This window comes from Mangifera indica, chromosome 14 (genome assembly GCF_011075055.1).
Source record: "Mangifera indica cultivar Alphonso chromosome 14, CATAS_Mindica_2.1, whole genome shotgun sequence".
NCBI lineage: Eukaryota > Viridiplantae > Streptophyta > Magnoliopsida > Sapindales > Anacardiaceae > Mangifera > Mangifera indica.
Genome location: NC_058150.1, coordinates 1336127 through 1360434, shown reverse-complemented (window position 1 = coordinate 1360434; position 24308 = coordinate 1336127). Strand labels below are relative to the sequence as shown.

The window sequence follows — 24308 nt, the reverse complement described above, 5'->3', positions numbered from 1 at the left end:
CAAATTCAAGTCAATTCTAATCGAATACAAAGCAACATTAATTTGAATCGAGATTGAGTCTTTGCTCATTGATCTTAAACTAATTTTTTTGTATTTGAGTTAATTTCGAACTAAATCTTGTTTGAACTCGATCCAAATCGAATCCAACCCTAAAAGACAATTCCAGTATAAGCTCTTAAAATTGCTTTGGCTACCTTCTTGTGGCACTGGGCACGCCCTAAATCAGCTGCTAAAATCACTTCCTGAAACTAAAACAAAAACCATTGTCCCCAAATTCATCGTTATACGAAATCTCCATTCCAAACAAGGGGTTGAGAGACAGAGAACTAACCAGAGGTGCCATTTCTATAGCTTTAGATTGAGAGTTCTAGGTATAAGAAAGCAGCACGGCTTTGATTATAAAAAGATGAGGGTTGATTTATTTACAGTAACTTCATGGGCCAGTGTCTATTTTCAGTAAGATTCTGTGTTACCAAGTAGTCTTGAAATTTTAATATTGTTGTTCTATGTTTTTGTATATTTACATTCTTTTTTTCTGATAAAAATTAATATGATGGTCTTATGAATATCCCTCTAGTCTGTGCTTGCCTTTTAACTGAAAATGCAGAGAGTTAGTTATGGAGCAAAGAAAAACTGTGAAAGAGAGAACAAAAATTGCATGTAGAATAACATACACCAGGCATGTAGCAACCCACACTCAGAAAATGCACTTTCCATTTGTAAAACACACTTAAATTGACCCTGTTAATTAATTTCCCTCAAGAAAGTACACACAGAGACAGAAAACAGGAAACACCTTATGGCTTCTGTTCAGTCTTTTCCTACCATTGCGACAACCTCTATGGTCATTCTCCTCCTTGCTCTTCCTCCAACGGCCCTTTCTCAAGGCCCTGCCACACCGACTCCTCCAACCATAGCTAACTGTGTTTCGCGCATGCTACCACTATCCCCATGTGCACCATTTGTCCAAGGCACAACCGCATCACCGGCACAAATGTGTTGTATCAACCTCAAGCAAGTCTACAGTCAGCAACCTGACTGCCTTTGCCTCTTGCTTAACAGCACTACCCTGAGCAATATGCCTATTAACTCCACACTAGCCTTGCGGCTGCCTGCACTTTGTGGACTTCAAGCTAATGGCTCTGCTTGTTCTGGTATATTGTTTCCATATTTAAGGATCCATACAGCATTTTTTGTTTTCCGCGCCTCATTTATATGCATTTTTTCTGATTTCATTGAAGGGGTACCTGTGCCTGCTGGTTCTCAAGTTTCCTTTGGCTCTAATGCAAACTCCACTGTTGCAGGTATGCAAATGACATAATTCTCAACACCCTTAATTTTCTTTCTTATGATCATTAACATTTTTATTTATTTGGGTTTTCAGCTTCTCCTATGTCGGGTCCAGAGGCGCCAAGGCCAAGCATGACGAGACTTGGATTCAGTGGGAGTACTGGGAAAAAGTTGAAGGCAGAAGGTGAAATGGTAGTTGTGGCTTCAGTTTTAGTATTTCTGATAGCAATATGTGGAGTCTAACAACCCAACAATAGCTATTTTATTTCAGTCACTATCAGTAGGTGATTATGGTGTTTGTGGCGAATTTAACTAGTATTTATAATATGTTTTAGCTTTAATCTCATTAGCTATAGTAAAATTTACTATGTTCCTTATTTTTATGAGTTCAGATGTTATTATCAATATGTTTATAAGAATTGTTTATTCGAGGGTAAAGCACAGCAATGGCAGAATTAAATTCAGCAATATGCCTGCAAGAAAATAGATTTTTTAAATGTGCAAATTCTCAATAACTAGTGGCCTTCAGCCACAAACAAAAGCAAACTACATTACCAACAAGAGAGATTTATGTAGCACATTGTATCAGTTTCCTGTAATCCTGAAATAGGTAGACTTCAAGCATTCTTATACCACAAGTTCAAATCAGTTCTGAATTTCTATTCAATCTAACATCTATTGAGATTTTTCAGAAGATTTTGATCCACCAAATCAATTTTTTCTTCCTAGAAAATACCTTCTATGAAGTTTTTGGCTGTGTTCTTTGCAATCAGCTACAATAATCTAAAAGACAAGGGCAGAAACCCAGCCTACAAATACACCAAAAATGTCAAGCATCAGAGAAAAAGGGTTCCTCCAGAAACCAAACCTAGCCTTGCTACAAGCAACACTACTGTTAAGGTCATACTGATAGACATCTTGGCAATTTGCCGTAATAAAACGCACAATAGCACATCTTTTTGTATTGACATGTGACAAAATGTTAAGATACATTTCAGAAGATAAATTACAAACATTACCATTTAAATTGAGGGCAATGCCTTCAATTGGGATTTTTTTTTCGGCTACAACTACACCGTATCTGGAATATAATTTCTTTTGCGTTCATCTGAAAGGGTGACTAATCCAAACTAGGTGCTACCTCTGTTGGGTTGGACTCAAAGACATCTGAATCAGATGCCTCTGGTCCTTCTAATAGCTCTCGAGATTGGACCGACTCTTTGTATGCAGGTGTCTCCTTAAAATCTTTTGCTCCTTCATTGTATGTAACCACAGCAATACCACATGCAATTAGCTGTTTCATTACACGAAAAAGAATAACATCAGCCTGAGAAATCATCAAGAACTAGCTTCATCAAACGCCAACAATTAAAACATAAGTAGTTTTCTCTCAACCTATAAGAATCCCAAACCATGCTGAAACGAATATTATTTAAAATGCTAACACTGGGAATGGTCAATCTGAAAGAAACAGAACATGATTTCAATTTACTAGAACTTATTCCTCATTAGCTGATTTCGACATTGGCCCGCCATTAAACAATAAATCTATGTACACTTATCATGACTACCAATTTAACTACCCATAAATCACGTGTTATCATAAGAACAGTTGACTTTGAAGTAAGAATAAAATATCTAATCAAAGGGTGGTATTCAAATCCAGTGAACATCTTTGCTCGTCATTAATCTTTTCAATAAGATCAATAACATCACAGTTTCTAAGTTAATTTTCAAATCATTCAACTGTGAAATATCCACTAATGAAACAAAAAAGATAATCATGCGAGTAAATTGAAACAAAAATATTGAACTTTTAACTGCTATTATCTTCAACATTGAAAATCAACGAGCTTCAAAAACCACATTCAAGAATTCCCAATTCAAATCATTTTAGATCTCTGATAAAAAAATCCACAAGACATACCGCAAAGCCGATGCCAAAAGCCCACATGTATTGCATAAAGAAGCCAAGCCCGTCCCACTGGGGACCCTCCCAGAAGTCGGGTTTTTCACCGGGAAGGTACGGCAAAACGAGCCCATCATCGACACTTACACCAACGTTTTCAATTTTTCTAATGTCACCAACGCTCTCATCATCTTCAATCTCAACCCTCCGTTCACTCTTCTTTTCTTGCTCCTCTTCCGTGGTGATCGAGCCGCCACCCTTCCGGTTCTTGCGGTCGAAGCGTCCGGTTCGGGAAGAAAACTTCTTGGCAGCCGAGACTACAAGGCGAGTAGATGCGCAAGCTTGAGTAGGCGACGTCGAGCTGGGGAAGACGATGACATGGCGACTGACAGGATTTATAGAGCGGGTGATGTAAAGGATTCTGCCTCCTCCACCACTGTACCTCATGGTGAGAGCCATTGGGAAAGCTTGAGTGAGTGGACGAGAAGTGCCACGAGGAGATTGAAGATCATGTTTATACGTTTATGACCCGACCCGATTTTTGATCCGAATGTGTTTGGGCTCGGCCCAATATTTTGTTATTCAGTTGTGTAATTATCATTTTCTCTTTAAAAGGTGGTTCAAGCTAGAGTCAACTTCGATTCGATCAATTCAATTCTCACAATAATATTGGTATAGCTAAAACCCTTATTGAAGATGAAATGACTTAAACCAATATATTGTAATCAATTTAAATTTAATTTATTATTTGAAAAGTTCTATTTTTTATGTTAATATTGTAAAAGACAATCATCGAACATAGGTTTTAAGATTATGATTCGTATAGATACCATTGGATTGAAAATTTTTAGAATTATTTCTTGACTCTTTCTCAGGCTTTTCTGTCATAAATATATATGTCACATTTCGCTTATTTACTATACTTGTAAGAAAATTTTCTCCTATAGCTAGGTTGCATTGTTTTTTGTTGAGCTATTTGAGATAGTGGGCTTTTGAGTTTGAGTATTTTTTTTTACATTTGTAAGCTTGTGGGGCTTGAATGTTATTAATAGGAATAAATTTAAGTCTAACTAATTTGAGCTCGTTTACTAGCTTGGTTCGAATAAGTCTAAAACGAGTTTAGTTTTAACAAGTTTAAGGTCAAGTTCGAATTTGAAAGGTGTTCAACTTATAAACTTAAAAAAATTATATTCAAATCAGTTTAAACAATATCGTTTTGATTAATATATAACAAAATAATGACGTTCGGATCAATTTTAGCTTAGCTATAGTATCAAGCCATTATAGTCAAACTTAACTCTCCTCAAACCGAACCGAACTTAAACTAACTTTGTAGGAGCTCTTCAAGCTCGAGCTTAGGCTCAAGTTTAAAAAAGTTTAAACTCGACTTCAACAAGTTTAAGCTTAAGTTTGAACTTTAAAAATGTTTAATTTACAACCCTAAAAAAGTTATATACAAATCAATTTGAACGACATTATTTGACTAATATACAACAAAATAATATCATTTTAATTAATTTTAACTTAACTATAATACCGAGCTATTATAGTTAAATTTAAGTTAAATTCAAACTTAACTCCTTTTAAACCAATCTAAACTCGAACTAACTTTGGGGGAGCTCAAGCCTAGGCTCAAGTTTCACTTTTTTTAATCAAATCGAACTCAAACTCACCCAAGTTTGAATTTAATTTGATTCAATTATAACTCTTGTTTATAAAACGATTTATAATTTTTTTATTTTAGAAGTCACATAATTATATATATATTAATTTATTAATTGATTTTTTTTCAAATTGGAGCCTAGTCAAACCAAATATCTATCTATTTATTTTTAATTAAGATTGCTCAATTTTTTTCTTTGTATGGATGCCAAACATTTACTAATATAGATTGTTTAAGAATATATTTAATATATATAAGATTTTAATTATACCATATTAAAATCGACCCTTTGATGGATTCAAATTCATACTTGCTATTTAAGTCTTGGTTCTTATCTTTGTATTTTGAAACAGCTAAAGCAACAATTTGACAAACATCAAAGGTGACTCACAAAGTCAAAAGATATTATACAAACCTCTTCGCATTCAAATACAAGTTACCATGATGTTCAAATTAATACCAACTTCAAATATTTAAATAATATATTATATGATGAAATAATTTTAAATTAAAATTAAAATAATATTTAATTATATAATAATATATATCATGTATATATAATTGTGTATGTTATTATATAATTAAATATTATTTTATTAATAATTTATAATCTTGTACTTATATAATGAGATATATAAAAATATATATATATTTATATATCTAAAATAAAAATATACAATTTTATTGATGCAATGATATTATCCTGTTCAAACACCCACCTTGAGACAAGGATTGAAGGCTGAGGAAACTACCTGATATTGACAAACACAACAAATGATCCAAAAGATTTTACGGATTTTAATTATAAAAAAAAGGGGATTTAAGATTACCTTCGATTCCATCAATCAGTGATTCTATATATTAATAATATAAATTATTTTATCACATGATAAAAACATTAATATTAAATATTCAAATAAAAATTAATTTCTAATTAAACTTAAAATTGAATTTAATTTATTCAAATTCAACCGAAATTTTGTGCGTGCCTGGACCGAGCCAGGTAGGATTGTAGTGCTTTAGTGCTTTCTAGTATCATCGTATGTCAATGTCAAGACATATTTTGAGAAATCGGCATTAATCTCCCCTCACATTTGGTGAAACATTAATTTTATCATCCGAATTTCTGACAATTCAAGCATATTAAATTTTGCTACATCTTAACCCACTTTAATATTCATCATCATACAGCTTCATCAATTTCCCCTGATAAAATTATGATGATGCAGGTACAATTTTGGGCCAGAAATTTCATATTTTTTCCTCCATTTTTAAGACGATAACTTAAAGGAATTAATATTTTTACCTGAGTAAATATATAATTGAAAAAAAAAAAAAACAATTTCTAATTTTTTCTTTCCAGGGCTAGCACCTGTTGCATCTAACTTCTTTTCCTACTGTATTATCAACATTTTCCATTGTTAAACACACGTTTCGGCTGTCCGAAACGTTTTTCTTTTTTGATTTTTTACGAAGCCGAAAGCGATTCTTGCCGCCACGCAAATTCCGAGATTTCGGCTGGTTCATAACTATCGAATAAACCTCCCCCTAATGTAATGAAATCATGAGAAAAGTTGTTATTCTCCGAGTCACCACCGATTCCGAACTTGTACTGGTCGTAACTGAGTAATCCGTCGTCAAAACCTAAGCCGATATTATCAAATGCAACGGCCGTCTCGGACCCGGTAGGCGTCAAATCAACGGATTCTCCGACATTCTGCTCGTCTCCGACCGAAAAAGCCGGAGGCAAGCCAAGCTCGTCGTCCGAAGCTTCTAAAAGATAACCTAGTTCCGGCCTCTGCTCGCCGGAATCTGAAACCACCGCAGGCAGCAACTCGCTCGGGAACAGAATCTCCTCTTCGAAGCTCTTAATCACCGAATCAAGCCCCTGGATGGCCGGGTCAGGGTCAGACTCGTCGAGAATGCTGCTCATCAAATCGTCCTGGATACGCTTCGCAACCGGCGAATTCACATCGTATGAGTAATCCAAGATGCACGCATCAACAACGTCCGCAGCACCAGCCGGGTTATCATCCTCCGAGTCTAAAGAGTCAACTCGGGCGAGTTTCGACTCGACCGAGTCGGACTCGTCCGATTTCTCCTCGGAGAACCGCTTCCGCTTGTTGTTGTTGTTGCTGCTGTTGTCGACGTTATTTTCCTTGTAATCCTCCATTATAAAGATAAATATTCAAAACATAAAGTAATAATGCCTTCAGTTTGGAAGATAAGAACCGAAAAGAGAGGAAAAAAAAAAAAGCTGAATCGTGAACGATTCCAATCGAAAGATTGAGTTGAAACTCAGTTGCAGAGACGCAAAGAGACAAGATGTTGTTGAAGTATAGAGAGAGAAAATGTGAGGTTAGAGATGAGAGGGAAATAGAAACGAAGAGGATATATATAGTGAAGAAATAGAAGAAGATGAAAGATTTTTAAATTTTTATTAATATTTTAATTTAAAAATAAAAAATAAAAAATAAAAAAAGAGTGAGAGAGAGTTAGTTCTAACATAATATAAAGACAGGCGCGTGGAGAGCGGAGCGGAGGCTTAAACTTAAAGGCCACATTCATTCACGGACCTTTCATGCCTTTTCTTTTTTCTTGTCTGTACTCCATTCTATTATTAATTTAAATTCTTTTATTTTTTTATTCTTAATTTTAAGTTTTGCTTTTTCTGTCAAATTAACTAAATTTAAAAAAAGACTTGAAATCCGTCAGTGGGGCCCAGGGAGTTAGGAGGAGAGAGAAAGGTGCGATCTGCATTTAGCTTAAGTGAACGGCCTGGTGAAGCAGAAAGGGATATTTGGGTCTTGATTCGCTGTCGTTTTGAATGGGAAGTTCCATTTGACACGTTCCCTTCTTTTAAGGGTATTTTCGGTATTATTCTAAAAATAAAGAATTCAACACGAAGGATTTTCGTAATTTATTTAAATTAAATATTAAATGTATTTAAATTATTTGAAAGATATGCTCTAGAAATTTCCACCTTCATAAGAAAAAATTGTACGCGAACTAAAAAAGTGATTGGTTGACTAACGAACAAGCCAACATGGTGCCCTAATTTTCTAACCAACTGTTCAAATTTCAATCATCTAATTTTGTTCGGTCCGGAAAGGGCCCACGTGTACGAGAAACGCATCAGGACCATTTAATAATTTGATTTAAAAATAAGAAAAAAAACAAGTAAAAAGAAGATGTCTCAACTAATGTAGCCTAGTACTGGGACCCACCTCACATGAAACCGGGGCACGTCCCTACCCATCACAATTACCGGTTTCGGTGCGATCCTGACCAGACATGTTTTCGGATTACGTTTATTAAACGGGTCCATTAGTTTGTACAATTTTGAAAAAATGTTAGACTTTTTTAAATTAGAAATTGAATAAATAATATTGACAAGTCATTAATTTTTGTGCTATTGGATTGAAAATTGATGAAATTATTATACAAAATTGTAATATTTTATTATTTTAATACATGTCTTAATCTTTTATAAAAACCCATCTAAAGTTTGTGGTTTGTACTCAGTTCAAATTTTAATTTTTTTAACCACCCTTTTAATCTAAATATTTGTTATAAAATATATGCTCTCAGAAATAATCACTTCAAATAGGTTATGTTTGAGCAATTACGATTAACGATTGATTGTGATATTTGTAATCGAGGACATCTTTTCTCCACTATATCTAGAAGGGCAGACAAACCCTGCACCATGTAATAGTGAGAATATCTCAGCTTGCCGATAATTTTTCTTTTTTTGAAATTTACAAGAAAATTTTCAAATTCCTTTTCGTGTCTACATGAAAAGCCATCTTCTTGTCCCAATTGGAATAAATTCGTTATAATAAATTTTTTGTTATAATCCAATTAAAAAAAATTGAATTAAAAATAAAATAATATTTAATTACACGATCACACATATGAGTATTTATATATTTATATATTCAAATAAATATACATAATATTACTTTTTTCAATTATCAAGATGTTTTTTTGAGGCATTTAATTTGAGTAATATTTTATTATCAAAATAGAGAGACTAGCTTAAAAATAGATTATTTAGAATATTACTAGTTATAAATAAGTACTATATTTGATAAAATTTAGTAAAAATAGATAGTTATAAATAATTATTATGTTTAGTTAAAGATAATAAATGAATATTAGTAAATTATTTACTTAAATTTCTTTAAATATAATTATTTTTAAATATTTTTATATTATTTGTTATATTAATTAAAAATAAATTTATTTTTATTTTAAAAAATTAATAAATAATAATATAATTATAATAAAACTAAGATTAATTTGATAATATTTTAATATCTAAATTGAATGTTATAATCAGATTATCACCTATATTACATATCATATCATCATTGGTAATAGAATATTATTTTAATATTTTATTATTGATAAATTAAATAAGATAATATAAATAATAAAAAATATATTATTAAAATAATTTTTAAATCTTTGTAATCAAATGACGTTTTTAAGTATTTCTTATTTTTCTTTTTTCTTTTTATTTTTATTCCTATAACGCCGTATACGACACTGTTACGAGTATCTAATCTGCATGGGACTCCTGATTTTTATTAATTTTTAATTATGGTCATGGATACAAATTCCTATTAATATTTTTAAATGTTAAACTTCCAATGGCTTCTATGACAGAATCTGCAGCTAACTTGGCTAACAAGCCGCTGAATAAGCGGCGCCGACATTTTTAAAATCGGCTTGCGCGAATTCGAAGACAAACTTAACAATGAAGCCAGATCATTCTCTCACCCATGCCCTGCATGTCGCCACATCATACAAATTCAGCTAGTGGCTTTGCCGCCAGAATGGTCGCCTACGTAACCGGTAATTTTTTTACCGCCTCCTTTTCGGATAAGTCTTACAGCTCGCCGACTGCATATTCCAAAGACTAGCTCTTCCGGTAAACGAGAATAAACGACGAATGAATAAGAGATTGACACGTATTAGCGGTGACGCAAAAACAACCCCCTCAGTCACATGCTTTTGTTGGGGTGAGTGAAGCATCAAATTCTTTGTTGTGACGTGGGTTTCACGGTGGTGCTGGTTAGATTATCATGAAACTGCGAGATTTTTTTTTGCGTTTGTTTTACGTAAATGCCCTTATTGTGTTGGCACAATTACGTGATAGCGACCTACCGACCTACCCATTTTTTAAGGTTTTGTTTGGTTGAATGTAATGTCATGCTCCGTCCTAGGATAAAGATTTGTGCTAACTCCCGTAAAGATAATTTTTCATATTCATTAGTTTAATATAACGTGATAACGTTATTTTATATAAAAAAAAATCTTATTCTTAATTTTTTTCTTATTTTAAATTAAAAATATTTATTCAACTTTATATTTAATTTTTTGATTAATAGTAGATAATAATTTAATTAATAACGATAATACATTATTATTTATATAACTTTAATTTTATTATAATTATAATAATATATTTAAATAATTAATACTACTAACCATGTTTAATAAACAAAAAACTTTTTAATCAAATTTAAGTTTCAATACATTAATGTCAAATAAACTCTTTTAAATTGATTTGATTTCGAATCGAATCTTATTTAAATTTAATTTAAATCAAATTTAACTTTATAACATAACGTGCTTGATCAAACTTTTGGCATAACCCTGTCTCACAAACAAAAAACATTTGGTAATTTTGAGTACCCAACCAAATTGAAAATTGAAAAAGACATTGTTTCAATATTATGGTTGATAGGGAAAAAAAAAATTAAAACCCCATATCTACCCAACCAAATTTTAGTTGAGTTGCTTTAATATGCAAACAAATGAGGTGGCCAACCAATTTCTAATTAATCTCATGTATACTTTACAATAAAATTATTTGTATCTAATTTTGAGTACTTAATTAGATACTCAGATAATATATCATCATATAATTAAATATTATTTTATTTTTAATTTAAAATTATTTAATTATATAATAATATATTATTTAAATATCTAATTAAATACTTAAATAAATGTGCATAATATTGTTCATTTTTGTATCTTAGAAATTGAAGATTAATTTGTACTTAATAAATTTCACATGCCTTTCAGACCTAACAAGAGTGCGATGTCAAATTCTTGCAACTAGCCTTCAATTTAGGTTAGGCCTTTTTTCTTTTTTGGTATATAAATGTGGCCTTCACAACTACCATTTTGCCTCATCTGTACCTAGACAACTATTAGGCAATTTATCCGTAAAGTAATATTATGTGTATTTATTTTAAATACATAAATAGATACATATTTATATATGTTATTATGTAATTGAGTGTTATTTTATCTTTAATTCAAAATTGCTCAATTATATAATGACACATATAAATATATATTTATTTATGTACACATATTTTTATTGTTTAACCCTATGTCACTAAATTCGATCATGTAAGATATATGAATAGGATAACAATCAAATCGAAACGAATGGAGTATTATTTGTCTTGAGCTCGACTTGATTGTATTTAGGTATAATTTGAATTCAAGTTTGAGTTCACCAAATTGAGGAGTTCATAGCTCGAGTTTGAGATAAATATTACTAACCTTAACTCTCAAAAAAAAAAAAAATCAATTAAACTTCATAACTTATATGTATTTATTAATTATACCTCATATTCAAAATTGGGACGAAAAATTTTAGGAAAATAAATATAACATTTTATATTTTTATAAATTTATTGATATTTTATTCAAATCGAACATTAAGTTGATCTAGTTGGCCGACAACAAAATAAGGTTTGGGTTAAGAATTCAAAGCAAATCGTAAATAGCTTGCTAACAGTTCAACTGGTTTATAATCCTAGATATGAATATCAAGAACTTATAAATTATTGAAAATCTTGAAAAAAGAAATAATGATATTGAAAAGTTAGGTTAGGTGCATATAGGCATGTGTATTTATTTCCAATAAATTTGAAGGGAGGCATCTTGGTTCAACCGGCTTTATAATTAGATTTCTCTTTTGAAGAACGTTCATTCAATTTTCCCACTTTTTCTTTTTCTAGAAAATTCTCCCAGGAATGGGCAGCTTGCCTGGCTTCCACTGTCATGTCACGTATAGAAATCTGCCATGTGCGCCCACACCATTTGCCTCCCATCATCTTTTTCCTTTCATGATTTTGCTTTCCTAACAAGATTTCTCATCCAATATTTTAAAACTTATATAGATTCCAATATAGAGAATACATACATATATATATATATACATATATATATATATATATATATATATATATATATATATATTAAAATATGTCAAAAATTAATATAATATATACTACCGATTCAAATTAATACATCTTTTTAAAAAAGTGATAATGTAATATTATATATATTTATTTTAGGTATATAATTATGTATACATTTATATATGTTATCACATAATTAAATATTATTTTATTTTTAATTCAAAATTATTCAATCATAAGATGATATATATAAATGTGTATATATTTATATAGTCAAAATAAATACATATAATTTTATTGATTATAATATGATATAATATATAATATAAAAATTAAATTTTTAATACATAATATGATATGTGATTTGATTACTATTTTTATATATTAATTGTAAGGGAGCGTTTGGTTAAAGAGGAGTAAAAATTATTTATCTTACTTTAGTTGGTTTATAAGTAATAAAAGATTATAGTAATCTTCTATTACCACTGATGAGAATTTTGATTATCATCTCCACCTTAAATATTAAAAGATTATCGTGATATTCTTAATTTTATTATAACTATATATTTATTTATTAATTTTTTAAGATAAAAATAATATTATTTCCAATTAATATAATAAATAGTATAGAAAATATTTTTAAAATAATTATATTTAGAAACATTTAAATAAAATAATATATTAATATTTTTATTATTTTTAATTAAATATAATAATTATTTATACTTAATTATTTTTATTAAATTTTATTAAATATAATAATAATTTTTAAAATAATTTATTTTTAAAATAATTTTTTAATTTTAGTAGTGGAATATTTCCCAAACCAAGGGTGCTGAATATGAAGAATTCTATATGCAAGCCAGCTAGAAGATGCTTCCGGTGGACTGAATAATTTGTCTATTCCTGGACACAATCTATTTCGGCCTTTGAGAAGAGATAAAAAAGGGGAAAAAATTGATTGAATGATTGAATCAATTTATTTTTTATATATTATAATATGAGTAAATAATTTTAAATTAATAATAAAATATATTTAATTATATAAAAATATTTTTATATATGTATATATTTATATATTAAAAAATTATACACACGAAAATGCTTGATGGAAAGAACGTAATGAAGCTTTTGGAATAAAATAAAGGCCATACGACTATTGCCCACCCAAGGTTTCTTGATAAATTCTCTTTCTTTAACTTTTAAAACTACATATTTTCATCCGCAATTCACTCATATTTTTAAAAGGGTTTTTAGAAATTTACAAAAGTTTAGGATGTTTTTAAAATTTTAAAATCTTAATATGTTTTTAATAATTTAAAAAATGATAGTTACACCCCTAAATAACTAGGCAAAACATAATATTAAGATTGGTTAGAGTTTAATTTTTTTTTTTAAATCTAAATGTTAAATTTTTAACCCTAACATTAAATGTTAGTTGTAGTTTTGTAATTTTCAAACAAATGGATAATGATGACAGACAAGAATTTAATATTTAAAACTTAATGACCAAAAATTTATCGCTTCATCAAATTTTATTAGAAAATAGTCATTTGGCCTAAATTAAACTTTACCCTTTAATATTAGATTAATTTGACTTCACTCCTTTTCAAAAGGAGTCCAAAATTTAAAATAAAATATACTAGATATATGTTCATTCCTGAAAATTATAAAATAAAAATAAAATGATGTACTCATCCAGTTTTAAATATCTAATCAAATATTTATATAATGTATGATAATATGATAAAATATTAGTTTATTTTTAATTTAAAGTTACTCAATCATATTATATATCATTTGAGTATCTGTTTAGATACTAAAAAATAAGTACATATAATTTAATTATATAATAAAATTATACATACATATTTTTTTATATATAATTTTAAATTAAATATAAAATAATATTCAATTATATGATAATATATTATCTGTATATAGAAATTATGTATAAAAAATATACTTATAATATTGCTCTTAATAATATATAATTATTTTAAATTAGATACAAAATAATACTGATAATATAATAATATATTATTCTTAACACAAAAAGGATCAATTATTCCTAGTGCACATATTTTTTCTTTTTTTAATTTTTAATTTAATTTATTTATGGATTAAATATTGAATTAATACGAGGAAACAAAATTAAGCAAGATCCAATTTGGTTGATTTGGTGTAACTTTAGGGATATGAACCCAAACCATTCATAATGGAAGAGAAAAAGATAAAGATAAAGAGATGGGTCACCTTATTAAATATTTAATAGAGTAAAAAAAAAAAAAAAGGATAAAAGTGTGGAAAATGGAGGCATGTTTGGAGGGAAAGGAAAGGAATGCTATAGTCAACTTGAAAAAGGAAGAAAACATAATTTGAAGAAGAAAAGAATAACAAAGTATTAATAAAAAAATAAACAAGATTATTTCGGATCTAAATTGAAGTTGGTGTACATGTTACACGTTTGCAACACATTTCACATCGTATTCCTTATGGTTTGATGCATACAAATATTTACGATACTTTTGAAAAACCGAATCAGACTAATCGAAACTCAATGTTATCTAATAAACTTAGATATTTGATTGTTTTGAATCGTAATTAAAGGTTATATTGACATCAACTTGTTTTTTTTGCAATTAGTAGAGTAATAAAAATCTTAAAGAGAAGATTTAGATTTGAATTCTTATCATATTCGTATAATTTTAATTTATATGATATAGTGATTGTAAGTTTAATTATTATATTTTGAGTTTATTCATCCAACCAATACCGGAAAAATCCCCAATTACAAAAACAAAAGCAAAACATGTCTTTTGCATTTTTTTTGTAAATATTAGAACTTGTACGAATCTTAGCATTTGCTAGCATAGTAGTCAAATAACAAATAACGTATCATATCGTATGATATATTCTTTTATATAATAATAATAAAATAATTAAAAAATCTAATTATCATGTGTTTATCTCAAAAAAAAAATCAGAAACATATTTTACATTTTAAAAAATATATTGATTCGTATCGATAAAATATTACAAACAACAAAATACTCTTAGTGGAAGAATAAAATAATTATTTAAAAAGACGTATTGATTCAATCATATATTAACACATATTTTATTAATTAAAAGATAATTTAAAAAAGTCATTATTTGAAAAAAGAAAGTTAATCAGCTAATAATGGTGTCTTTGAATACCTTTAGTGGAAGAATAAAATAAGAATATTTTTCATAAAAAAAAAAAAATCTCCTAATTATTCTCCATGTTTGGTAACTTTCCTTCTCACACTAATTTTCCGAGAAAATCAACAAAACTAATATTCACATGAATCAAATCTTTAAATCATGTCAATTGAGAATGGTATACAGATAATAAATAATTAATTAATAAATTTAAACATGCTAAAATTTTAATCAGCCAATAAGAGTTCAAAGGCAAATTTGTCAAGTTACTTGCTAAAAAGCTTTCCCACTACAAAAAGGAATTTATTGTGTGAATTTATAGTGGCATCTTCAATGACAATGTTTGATTTTTTTTTTCTTCCCACCTAAGATTATATAATATTAATATTAAATTTATTTATTACTTTAATAAATTACCCTTGAAAAATATTTCCGTTTATTTTTAGTTCGACCACTAATTGATATAATTTTTATTTATAATACAAATATTTATAAATTAATTATTGACTTTCCTTTAGTAAGAGATATAAGAATTACACCGAAGAAGTATCTAATCGATAAATAGTGATTAACCACGTGAAAAGTAATATGTAACGATTAAATATGTTATATACACGTAAGATGGCTTAGAAAGTGAGTAGGAGTCGTTCTATTTAGAAATAACGAAAATGATAAATTTTTTTTGTAACGAAGAATTTTATATAAATTGGATCATTATTTTCAGAATCAAATCAATCATACTGAATAGAACAAATCTTATGTTCAATGACTGATCCCACAACTACTTAATCAAGTAAATCAACAGTTTAATCTTGATGTATTAGCAAAGAGAAATGATGAATTTTGATAGATACATGATTTATTTAGTTATATTTCATCTTTATCTCATATTTTTATTGGATATAAATCATTTGTTATTTTCCCCGATATCATAATCAATGGATTTTCTTATATATGAATTTTCTCGGATACCTAGATTCAATGGAGTAGGATCCGAGAGTATCTTGTTATGTAATTACACCGTTATTATTATGTTAAAATAATTCAACATAACCTTTCGAGTAACACACCGAACCATTTTAAAAATCTCTTTGTATTAATTATCGTTGATATAAAATTATATACTCAATTTTGTGTATCTCATTGTTAAAATTTTTTACCATCAACAATTACGTAGTCATAACGTTTTAATTTAATTTTTTAATAGCTGGGTCAAGATGAATTTTCTTTAAAACGTATCGAATCGTTAAAGTAAACTTCATCATCAAAGATTATCAAACTTAATCGTGCAATCAAAGTAAAATAATCAAAGTCATTGCCAGAATTGAAGTAGGTCGGCATGCTTTGTTCACGAAAAAAGTAAACCAGGAATAAAGAATAATTACTTAATTAATTAATTTACTAATTAACAAGCTAATAAAGAAATACATAATTTGTAAGTTTGAATAATTGTAAATTTAAATTCGATTTAAATTTATACTATCAAATATTGTTAGAGGATTAGTAAAATTGGTGAAATATTAGAATTTATAAGATAAAAGTTTGGATTCGAATCTTTATTATGTTTATAAAATTTTGATTTATCTGGTATAATAATTATAGATTCGATTATTATATCTTAGTTTTATCTATCAACACATGTGGATAAGGTCTCCAATTATCATAAAAAAAACTCGAACCAATCTGAACAATAAATTTATAATAAAACACGAGTTCTCTAATAATAATAAAAAATACCATAAAAATTTGACTCGAACTAGTCTCGGCATAGAATTCGTAATGAAATTGTAAAATATATTTATATAAATAAACAATAAAAAGTCATGATGGGTGACGTAATAGAGAAATTAGATGATAATTGCGTACCAAATTAGGTTATAAAGACGTGCAAAGTTTGGTTAAATTATGCGGTCAGCATCAATCAAAATAATTCAATTGAATTTTCTTGAGATTAATTTTCCCTTTTGACTAACTATAATGGTATAAGACGTGTCTAAAACGATTAATTATTTTGGGTTATCTTGTTTGGTTTCTTGGAAAATTTTTCACACCTAGAAATTCGCAGGTACGACAATTCTTCAAAATGATTTTGTCATATATGTTTGAGTCGAGGAATAATTCAAGTTCATAATATTTCTAACGTGAGTTATTTGCATGAAAAAAACTAGATTTTTCGATATATGATTAGGATTAGATTCGAACTGAGTTAATTTAATTCCAGTTTTATTTGAATCTCTGTCTAACAATATTATTTATCTTATTGATGAAATTTCAACGATATTTTAAATCGGTTTGAATGAACTCAAATTTGAACTAACTATTATAAATGTAAAATAAGTTCAAATTAACTTATATTTAAACTTAACTTAATTCGAATCAAACCTTATATGTGATATAAAATTAATATGAGCCTAACCCTAGCCGAAAATTTACATAATTTAGAAGAAATTAATTACATAAAATTTCAAATACATATATATACCTTTTTTAGGTTTGCATCGGACTACTCTATTTTTTGGGTTATTATTTAAGTTTAGTGATTTCATCTTCAATAATATTTTGTTTATAAGCACGTGAATACTAATAAGTACAAATAAACTAAAATATTAAATTATTTAAAATTAATATTAACATAAATAATTAAATTATATAACCATATGATGACATATTAATTAATTATTTGAAAATTATCCAAAGAAAACACTATAAAACACGATACAAGGATACAAGATCGAATGCCATAAAATAATTTGGTAATTGTTTTTTTTTTAATGATTAATATGAAATGAAAAAATAAATAAATATTATTAAAACATGACACAGTTAAGCAATTAGGGCTTAATCTTTTATGATTTCTTATATTAAACGTAGTCGTATCATCAATAAATCATACACTTTTTCTTTTATATTTACATTAATTTGGTAACAATTATTTATTTTATTAATTCAACGTTGTTTGCACATGACATCAACGAGGATTTCATTTTGAGCAATACTATGTATATCCATTTTGGGTATACAAATATATACACACTCATATGTGTCATCATATGATTAGTTATTGTTTTATTTTTAATTCAAAATCATCCAATCACATGATGACATATATAAATATGTACATATTTGTATATCTAAAATGGGTACACATAGTTTTATTGTTTCTTTTTTCTATGGGATTTGATAATTTGAATAATAATAATAATAATATTTAAAGTATAGGTCCTTAGAAATTATTGTGAATTATTAAAGTAGTGTGAGGTTTGCATAATTGAATTGCAAATCTGGGCCACTGCTTCCACCAAAAGCATGAGTCACATTAATGTGAAATTAAGATTAGACTTCATCAATAATTTTAATTTGTTTTCTTCCTTGGGTTATCTTTATGTAGATCTTACTAATGAAGAAAACAAATAATGCACCCGAATTATTAATAATAATAATAGGACTGGGTTTGATTTTAACTAAATTAAATTTAAAATCAATTTAAATTTAAATTTATTCGAATTGATATATAATATTATTAAGAGATCATTGGTTAGATGAACAATATCATCGAAAAGATAAATTATATTATTGTAAGGATACACTGTGATATTAATTTCATATTAAATTGTTTAATTAAAGCTTGGGATTGAATAGTAATGGATCCGATATGAGACAAATACCTTTTTAAAATGAAGCAATTAATTGGATTAATAATAAGTTGATGAAATAATTAAAATGCTCCTTTAAAATTACTAAATACCCCTTTTCCAATAATAAAAAATCTTAGCGGAATTATTTAAAATCTATCAATCTTTTTAAGATAGGATGAATAACGAGGAAGATCTCATAGAGAGCTGAGATTTTATTTAGATTAAGTTTAAATAAAATTTAATTCAAAATCAATTTAAATTTATAAAAATTAATTTGAAATTAACAAATTAAAATTTAAACTAAAATGTTTTGATTGGCTTATTTTATGAAACGAATCATATCCTTAATTAAAAATTCGACCCTATTAAGAAATTCCTTTTTATATAATGGTTGATTATTATTCCATTTTTATTCAGTCACTATAAGAAAGGTGGATTGAGATTCTTGGATTTACCCTTTTTTTTTTTTTTTTTAAAGTCAATTGGGAATAAAATATGTGGCAAGCTTTGGTTACAATAAAACCATATATATTGACATTTAATTGATTTATATTAACCACAGGATAATATTAATGGGGGGGAGGAATATCTCAGCAGGGCACTCACAGGAATCCAAACAATAACAAAATTACATGTAATTAAATAATTTTAAATTAAAAATATAATAATATTTAATTATCTAATTAAATATTCAAAATTGTTATACTTAACATTGCTTTCAAAATGATTTCTCTTTGGATCTTAGAATTGGAAAGCTGAAGTGAACCCACCACCTAAAAAATATTTTGATAACATAATTGGAATCTGGGAACAAAGCTCCCAGCCCAAATTATTGATGGAACATGATGAAAGACCCACATAAAAGAAACATCATTTGGACTCATAAGAGAGCAATAATTAGATTTTTCCTCTTGATTGGCTTTTATTTATATTTTTAAATTAAAAAGAGATTTACAGACACATGTTGTACCCATCCAAGAGCATAATGGGAAAACGACAACACTATACGTATAAATAAATTATACAAATTGAAATAATAATATTGATTGAGTAATTTTATAGTGAGAGCAAAAGTAAATAATCATATTATTTTATCACAAGTTATCATTTTAATTTGTATAAATACGTTTGTATGTATAATTTTATTTATAAAAAAATATATATTATTATCTGTCACGACTTTTACAATCTTTCTAATATTAAATAATAGTTTTTTATTGTATTGGAACCACTTACCACAACTTCAACCATCTCAATCAGAGTGCAATAATTCAGTTTGTAAAAAAAATCCACTTCCACATGTAACCCTTTCTTTGTATAAACTCAATACAATAAAAAATTATATATACATATTTTTAATATATAATTTGAGTATATAAATAATATAATATTATGTGATTGAATATTATTTTATTTTTAATTTAAAATCATCTAATTATTTATTATATACCAGAATATATATATATATATATATATATATTTATTATTATTTTAATAATATCACTACCGTAAACATAAACTCTTCATTTTTTTATTGGACCACGTTAAAATTGATTGTCTTGTCTTCCTCCATTTTCTCACACTAAATTCCATATTGATTGAGAGTAATTCGCGGTGGTAGAAAATCTTGATTGTCTTGTCTCCCTTCATTTTCTCACACTAAATTCCACATCGATTATAAGAGTAATTCTCGTTGGTTCAAATCTCATCACGCGTGTGCGCACACACACGTGTATATATAAAAGATGTTTGAGTTGACAGAATTCCTTAACTGCTCTATACAAATAAAGGTTTATTGACATTAATATTAATGTTTGGGCTTTATGCTTACCAGGGAATTGGGCTACAGTTTTATGAAGCTGGAATCCAATTTTTGTGCAGATCCAAAAATTGAAATTACACACAAAAAAAAAAAGAAGAGAGAGAGAGAAGAGAACATGGAGAGTAACTCTTTGCTTGCTTAAGCAATCAAGATCACTCTTTATTAAAACAAAATGTTTTGATACCGGATTGAGCATCGCCCCAGTCAAGGATTGGTTGGATTTTGATTGATATGATTGATTCGACTGGTAATTAAATTCATGATAGACTTGATAAATATTTAAATAATTAATTAATTATAGTTAAAAAATAAAAATCTATTTCAATATTGTTTAGTAAAATAAACTGACAATCCTATCACAATATACAATAATCTATTCTTTTAGTTATATTGTCTATCTCCATTCTATTAATAATGTTATTTACTTTTTTTTTGTAATATTATATATTAATTTAAATAATTTAAAATTAAATTAAATATTATAAATTTAATTTAAACTCAAATAGGCATAAATTTGTCTCCAACAAAACCCATAACCACTCATTATCATTAATTAATGATTCTTTAGCTTCAAATAAAGATATAATTATTTATTTTAGTATCTCTTAATTTCAACCCTTCTATAAAATCAATAAAATGGTTGGTTGGTTGGTAATTAATAAAAATATATAATAAAAGAGAATTTAAAAGAAAAAAAAACAACAACTTGAATATACATGAATCACACAAATTCTTTCAAGGCCTGTGGAAAACTATCTCATCACTTGTAAGAATATCTCAGATTCATATAATTTTCCTCAATTTAATAATAAAAGAATAAAATACAATATAAAAAATTTTATTTTACAAAAAAATGTTTAAAATCACTCAACTGATTAATTCTATCTCCAAAATTGACGATTCGGGAGATAAATTGCAATTTATGGTTTCAAAGTCAGTCTAGACTTTCATCTGATCAAAGAATTCATCAGATTAATCAACAGATCTATGACATTGATGTAACGTTAATTTAATATAATTAAAATTTTAAAATGTCATTTAATCACACTAACATCGATGTAACAGTTTGATCTAACAGTTTGATCTAACAGTTTGATCGGTCTATCTTATATATGAATCACAATCTAAAATAATTTATCTAGTCTAACCATATATCAATTTGTTTAAACTGATTGGTTTAAACTAAGTTTTACGAGACATTAAGTTATAAAACATTGATTTAGGTGGATTGGTGCGGTGATCAACTAGGTGGCCAAGGGAATGGATTTTGTTTTTTTTTTTCTTTTCAAATAAAAAATTAAAAGTTCATCTTTTTTTAAATAATTGAATAGCTGATTTGTAATTTTTGTAGAAGGTGAATAATAAATTTGACAGAAACTGATTGCATAAGATAAAAAAAAAAAAACTATATGATATGACATTTAAATTCAGCTACAAATAATCGAATTTAAAAAATATGATTTTTTAATTACTGGAGAAAATTTTCCTGAAAGTAGTATATTTAATCTACCAAATTCAAAGGCTCTCCAAAATAACTACCAGAAAAAACGTACAAGAACCTAAATTTTTTCTAATGTCTTCACGATATAAAAATAATAAATGAACATTCGATTCCTTATTCCGATTACTGAAAACCAAGCATAATTTCTCTTTATAATTCCCAGAAAGTATTGATTAATTAATAATTAGAGATATTAATCACACATTAAGAGGTTTAATTAACATAATAAAGAGAAAATTGTAAATTAACAAATAAAAACCTTCTGATTCAGAGATCGAGAAATCACCACCGCTGATGAAGCTACAGTTCGGTATGCACAGAATAAATCAACCGGCGCTGCCGTGGCTTTCTCCTTCTGGCACGCAGTTCAAATCCAAAACGCCATTCTGATCCTCCTCCACCACGACCACTCTTCCACCGTTCGTCCTCATCACCATTTCGTCCTTATCATCTCCTTCACCATCACCGCCATTAATATCGTCTCTCTCCACAATCTCGGCCGCCGCATCCGGAGCCATCACCTCACTCTCAATCGCTGTCCTCCAACCTTCTCCAAAATACTTCACCGCCGCTTGCATCCTCTTCAATATCGCAAAAAATTCCTCCACCTCCTCCTCCGTTGCCGCGTTCTCCTCCGCTCGCTCCAGCTCTTTGCTCACCGTCTTCTTCTTCTTCTTCTTCTTACTTTGCTCTTCGCCGTCTTTCTCCAATCTCCTCCTCTTCTCTCCACTGCCTTCCATAATTTCAAATCTAGCAACACAAAATTATACTACCATAAATTATAACACAAGAGTCTTACATGTTATAAAATCTGAAGAATCTAAACATTCATATGAACATCAGGTGTCATTATCGAAGGTACTGTGAAAATCTCGAATCATGGAAGAATTTTTTTAAAAAAATATTTGATCGGAGGGATGTGCTTTTCTTGTTTAATCTGAATATATTTATTCTGCAAATGAATTGTCGTTTTCCCGGATGCATAATGCGACGTAGTTTTGTGCTCTGGTGGTTGAGTGAAGACTCTAGCGTCTGATGATGTCACAGGGGTGACGCCCTCAGCGTCTAATGGAGCTTCTGTGGCATCCGGACGCTAATGTCAGACGCGTTTGCGTCGTGTGAATATGTTGGTGAGCCGAAGGAACAAGCGGAGTATATTGCAAAGTTCCTTTATTTTATTTTTTCAAGGCAGAGCGTTTTGAGTAAAACTACAATATAAATAATAATAATTATAAATTTATGTATAAATGATAAGTGATATTATATATATAAAGTTTTTATATGTAATTTGGATATATAAAAAATATATTATTATTTGATTAAGTATTATTTTATTTTTAATTTAAAATTATTTAATCACATATGATACATTATCTATATACTTAACTATACATATATAATTTTTTTGATAAATAATATATCACCTATTAAGAGTTATTTTATCTTTAATTCAAAATTAATTAATTGTTTATTAAAATTTCATTATTTATATATAAATTTATATTTATTATTTATACATATAATTTTATTATTATAAAAAATATTTCTTGGGTTAAATAAAAAATAAATCAATATAAATAGTAAATAGGATTATATCATTGCTACAGCCCCATAAAATTTTCTAATTTTTTGTACTAATGTCTGCATAAAGATTTTATCAATGTACTTTGATGAGTAAGTTGTGAATTTAGATAGATTAAACTATCACCATAATTTAATAATTTAAACCAATTTTATGGCTAAACACAATTTAGGTATTAGGATGATATCAACAGTCACCCAATCCAATAGCCTCAGCAGGTAAGCTAAAACCAGATTTATCTCTAGGGTTTGATTTGATTAGTTTAATCGATTGATTTAATTGGATATTTTTAAACATAGGATTAAGGCCTAAGTTATGGTTTTGGTTTGCGCGTGAGAATGGTTATAAAGTTCCTTGCGTTACTTTCCGTGATGATTCCCAGAAGAAAGGCTAAAGGAAAGACGACCCTAAACAAGTCAAAAGTAAATAATCCCGGAAAAGAGAAGTGATCAAGTGCAACTCAGTTGCATGTAAATAATAAGAAA

The 24308-nt window shown here is 28.0% G+C and overlaps 3 protein-coding genes across 4 annotated transcripts; 1 reads left to right on the top strand and 2 right to left on the bottom strand.

The window, feature by feature from the left end:
• The first annotated feature begins 178 nt into the window (after positions 1-178).
• Positions 179-1651, top strand: LOC123195485 (non-specific lipid transfer protein GPI-anchored 10-like). Of its 2 annotated transcripts, XM_044609208.1 has the most exons (3): positions 188-1154; positions 1242-1304; positions 1385-1651. In XM_044609208.1, exons 1-3 carry the CDS (start codon positions 800-802, stop codon positions 1531-1533), a joined length of 567 nt encoding a protein of 188 aa, XP_044465143.1. In that variant the 5' UTR covers positions 188-799; the 3' UTR covers positions 1534-1651. The 2 variants fall into 2 exon arrangements, with proteins under 2 accessions (XP_044465142.1, XP_044465143.1); XM_044609207.1 differs by having other exon boundaries at positions 179-1304.
• Positions 1652-2222: 571 nt separating this feature from the next.
• LOC123195486 lies at positions 2223-3705 on the bottom strand. The gene is made up of 2 exons (XM_044609209.1): positions 3218-3705; positions 2223-2584 (listed from the first exon to the last, which is right to left on the bottom strand). Exons 1-2 carry the CDS (start codon positions 3656-3658, stop codon positions 2411-2413), a joined length of 615 nt encoding a protein of 204 aa, XP_044465144.1. The 5' UTR covers positions 3659-3705; the 3' UTR covers positions 2223-2410.
• Positions 3706-6146: 2441 nt separating this feature from the next.
• On the bottom strand, positions 6147-7248 carry LOC123196973. The gene has a single exon (XM_044611137.1). It carries the CDS (start codon positions 7033-7035, stop codon positions 6331-6333), a length of 705 nt encoding a protein of 234 aa, XP_044467072.1. The 5' UTR covers positions 7036-7248; the 3' UTR covers positions 6147-6330.
• Between the last annotated feature and the right edge of the window lie 17060 nt (positions 7249-24308).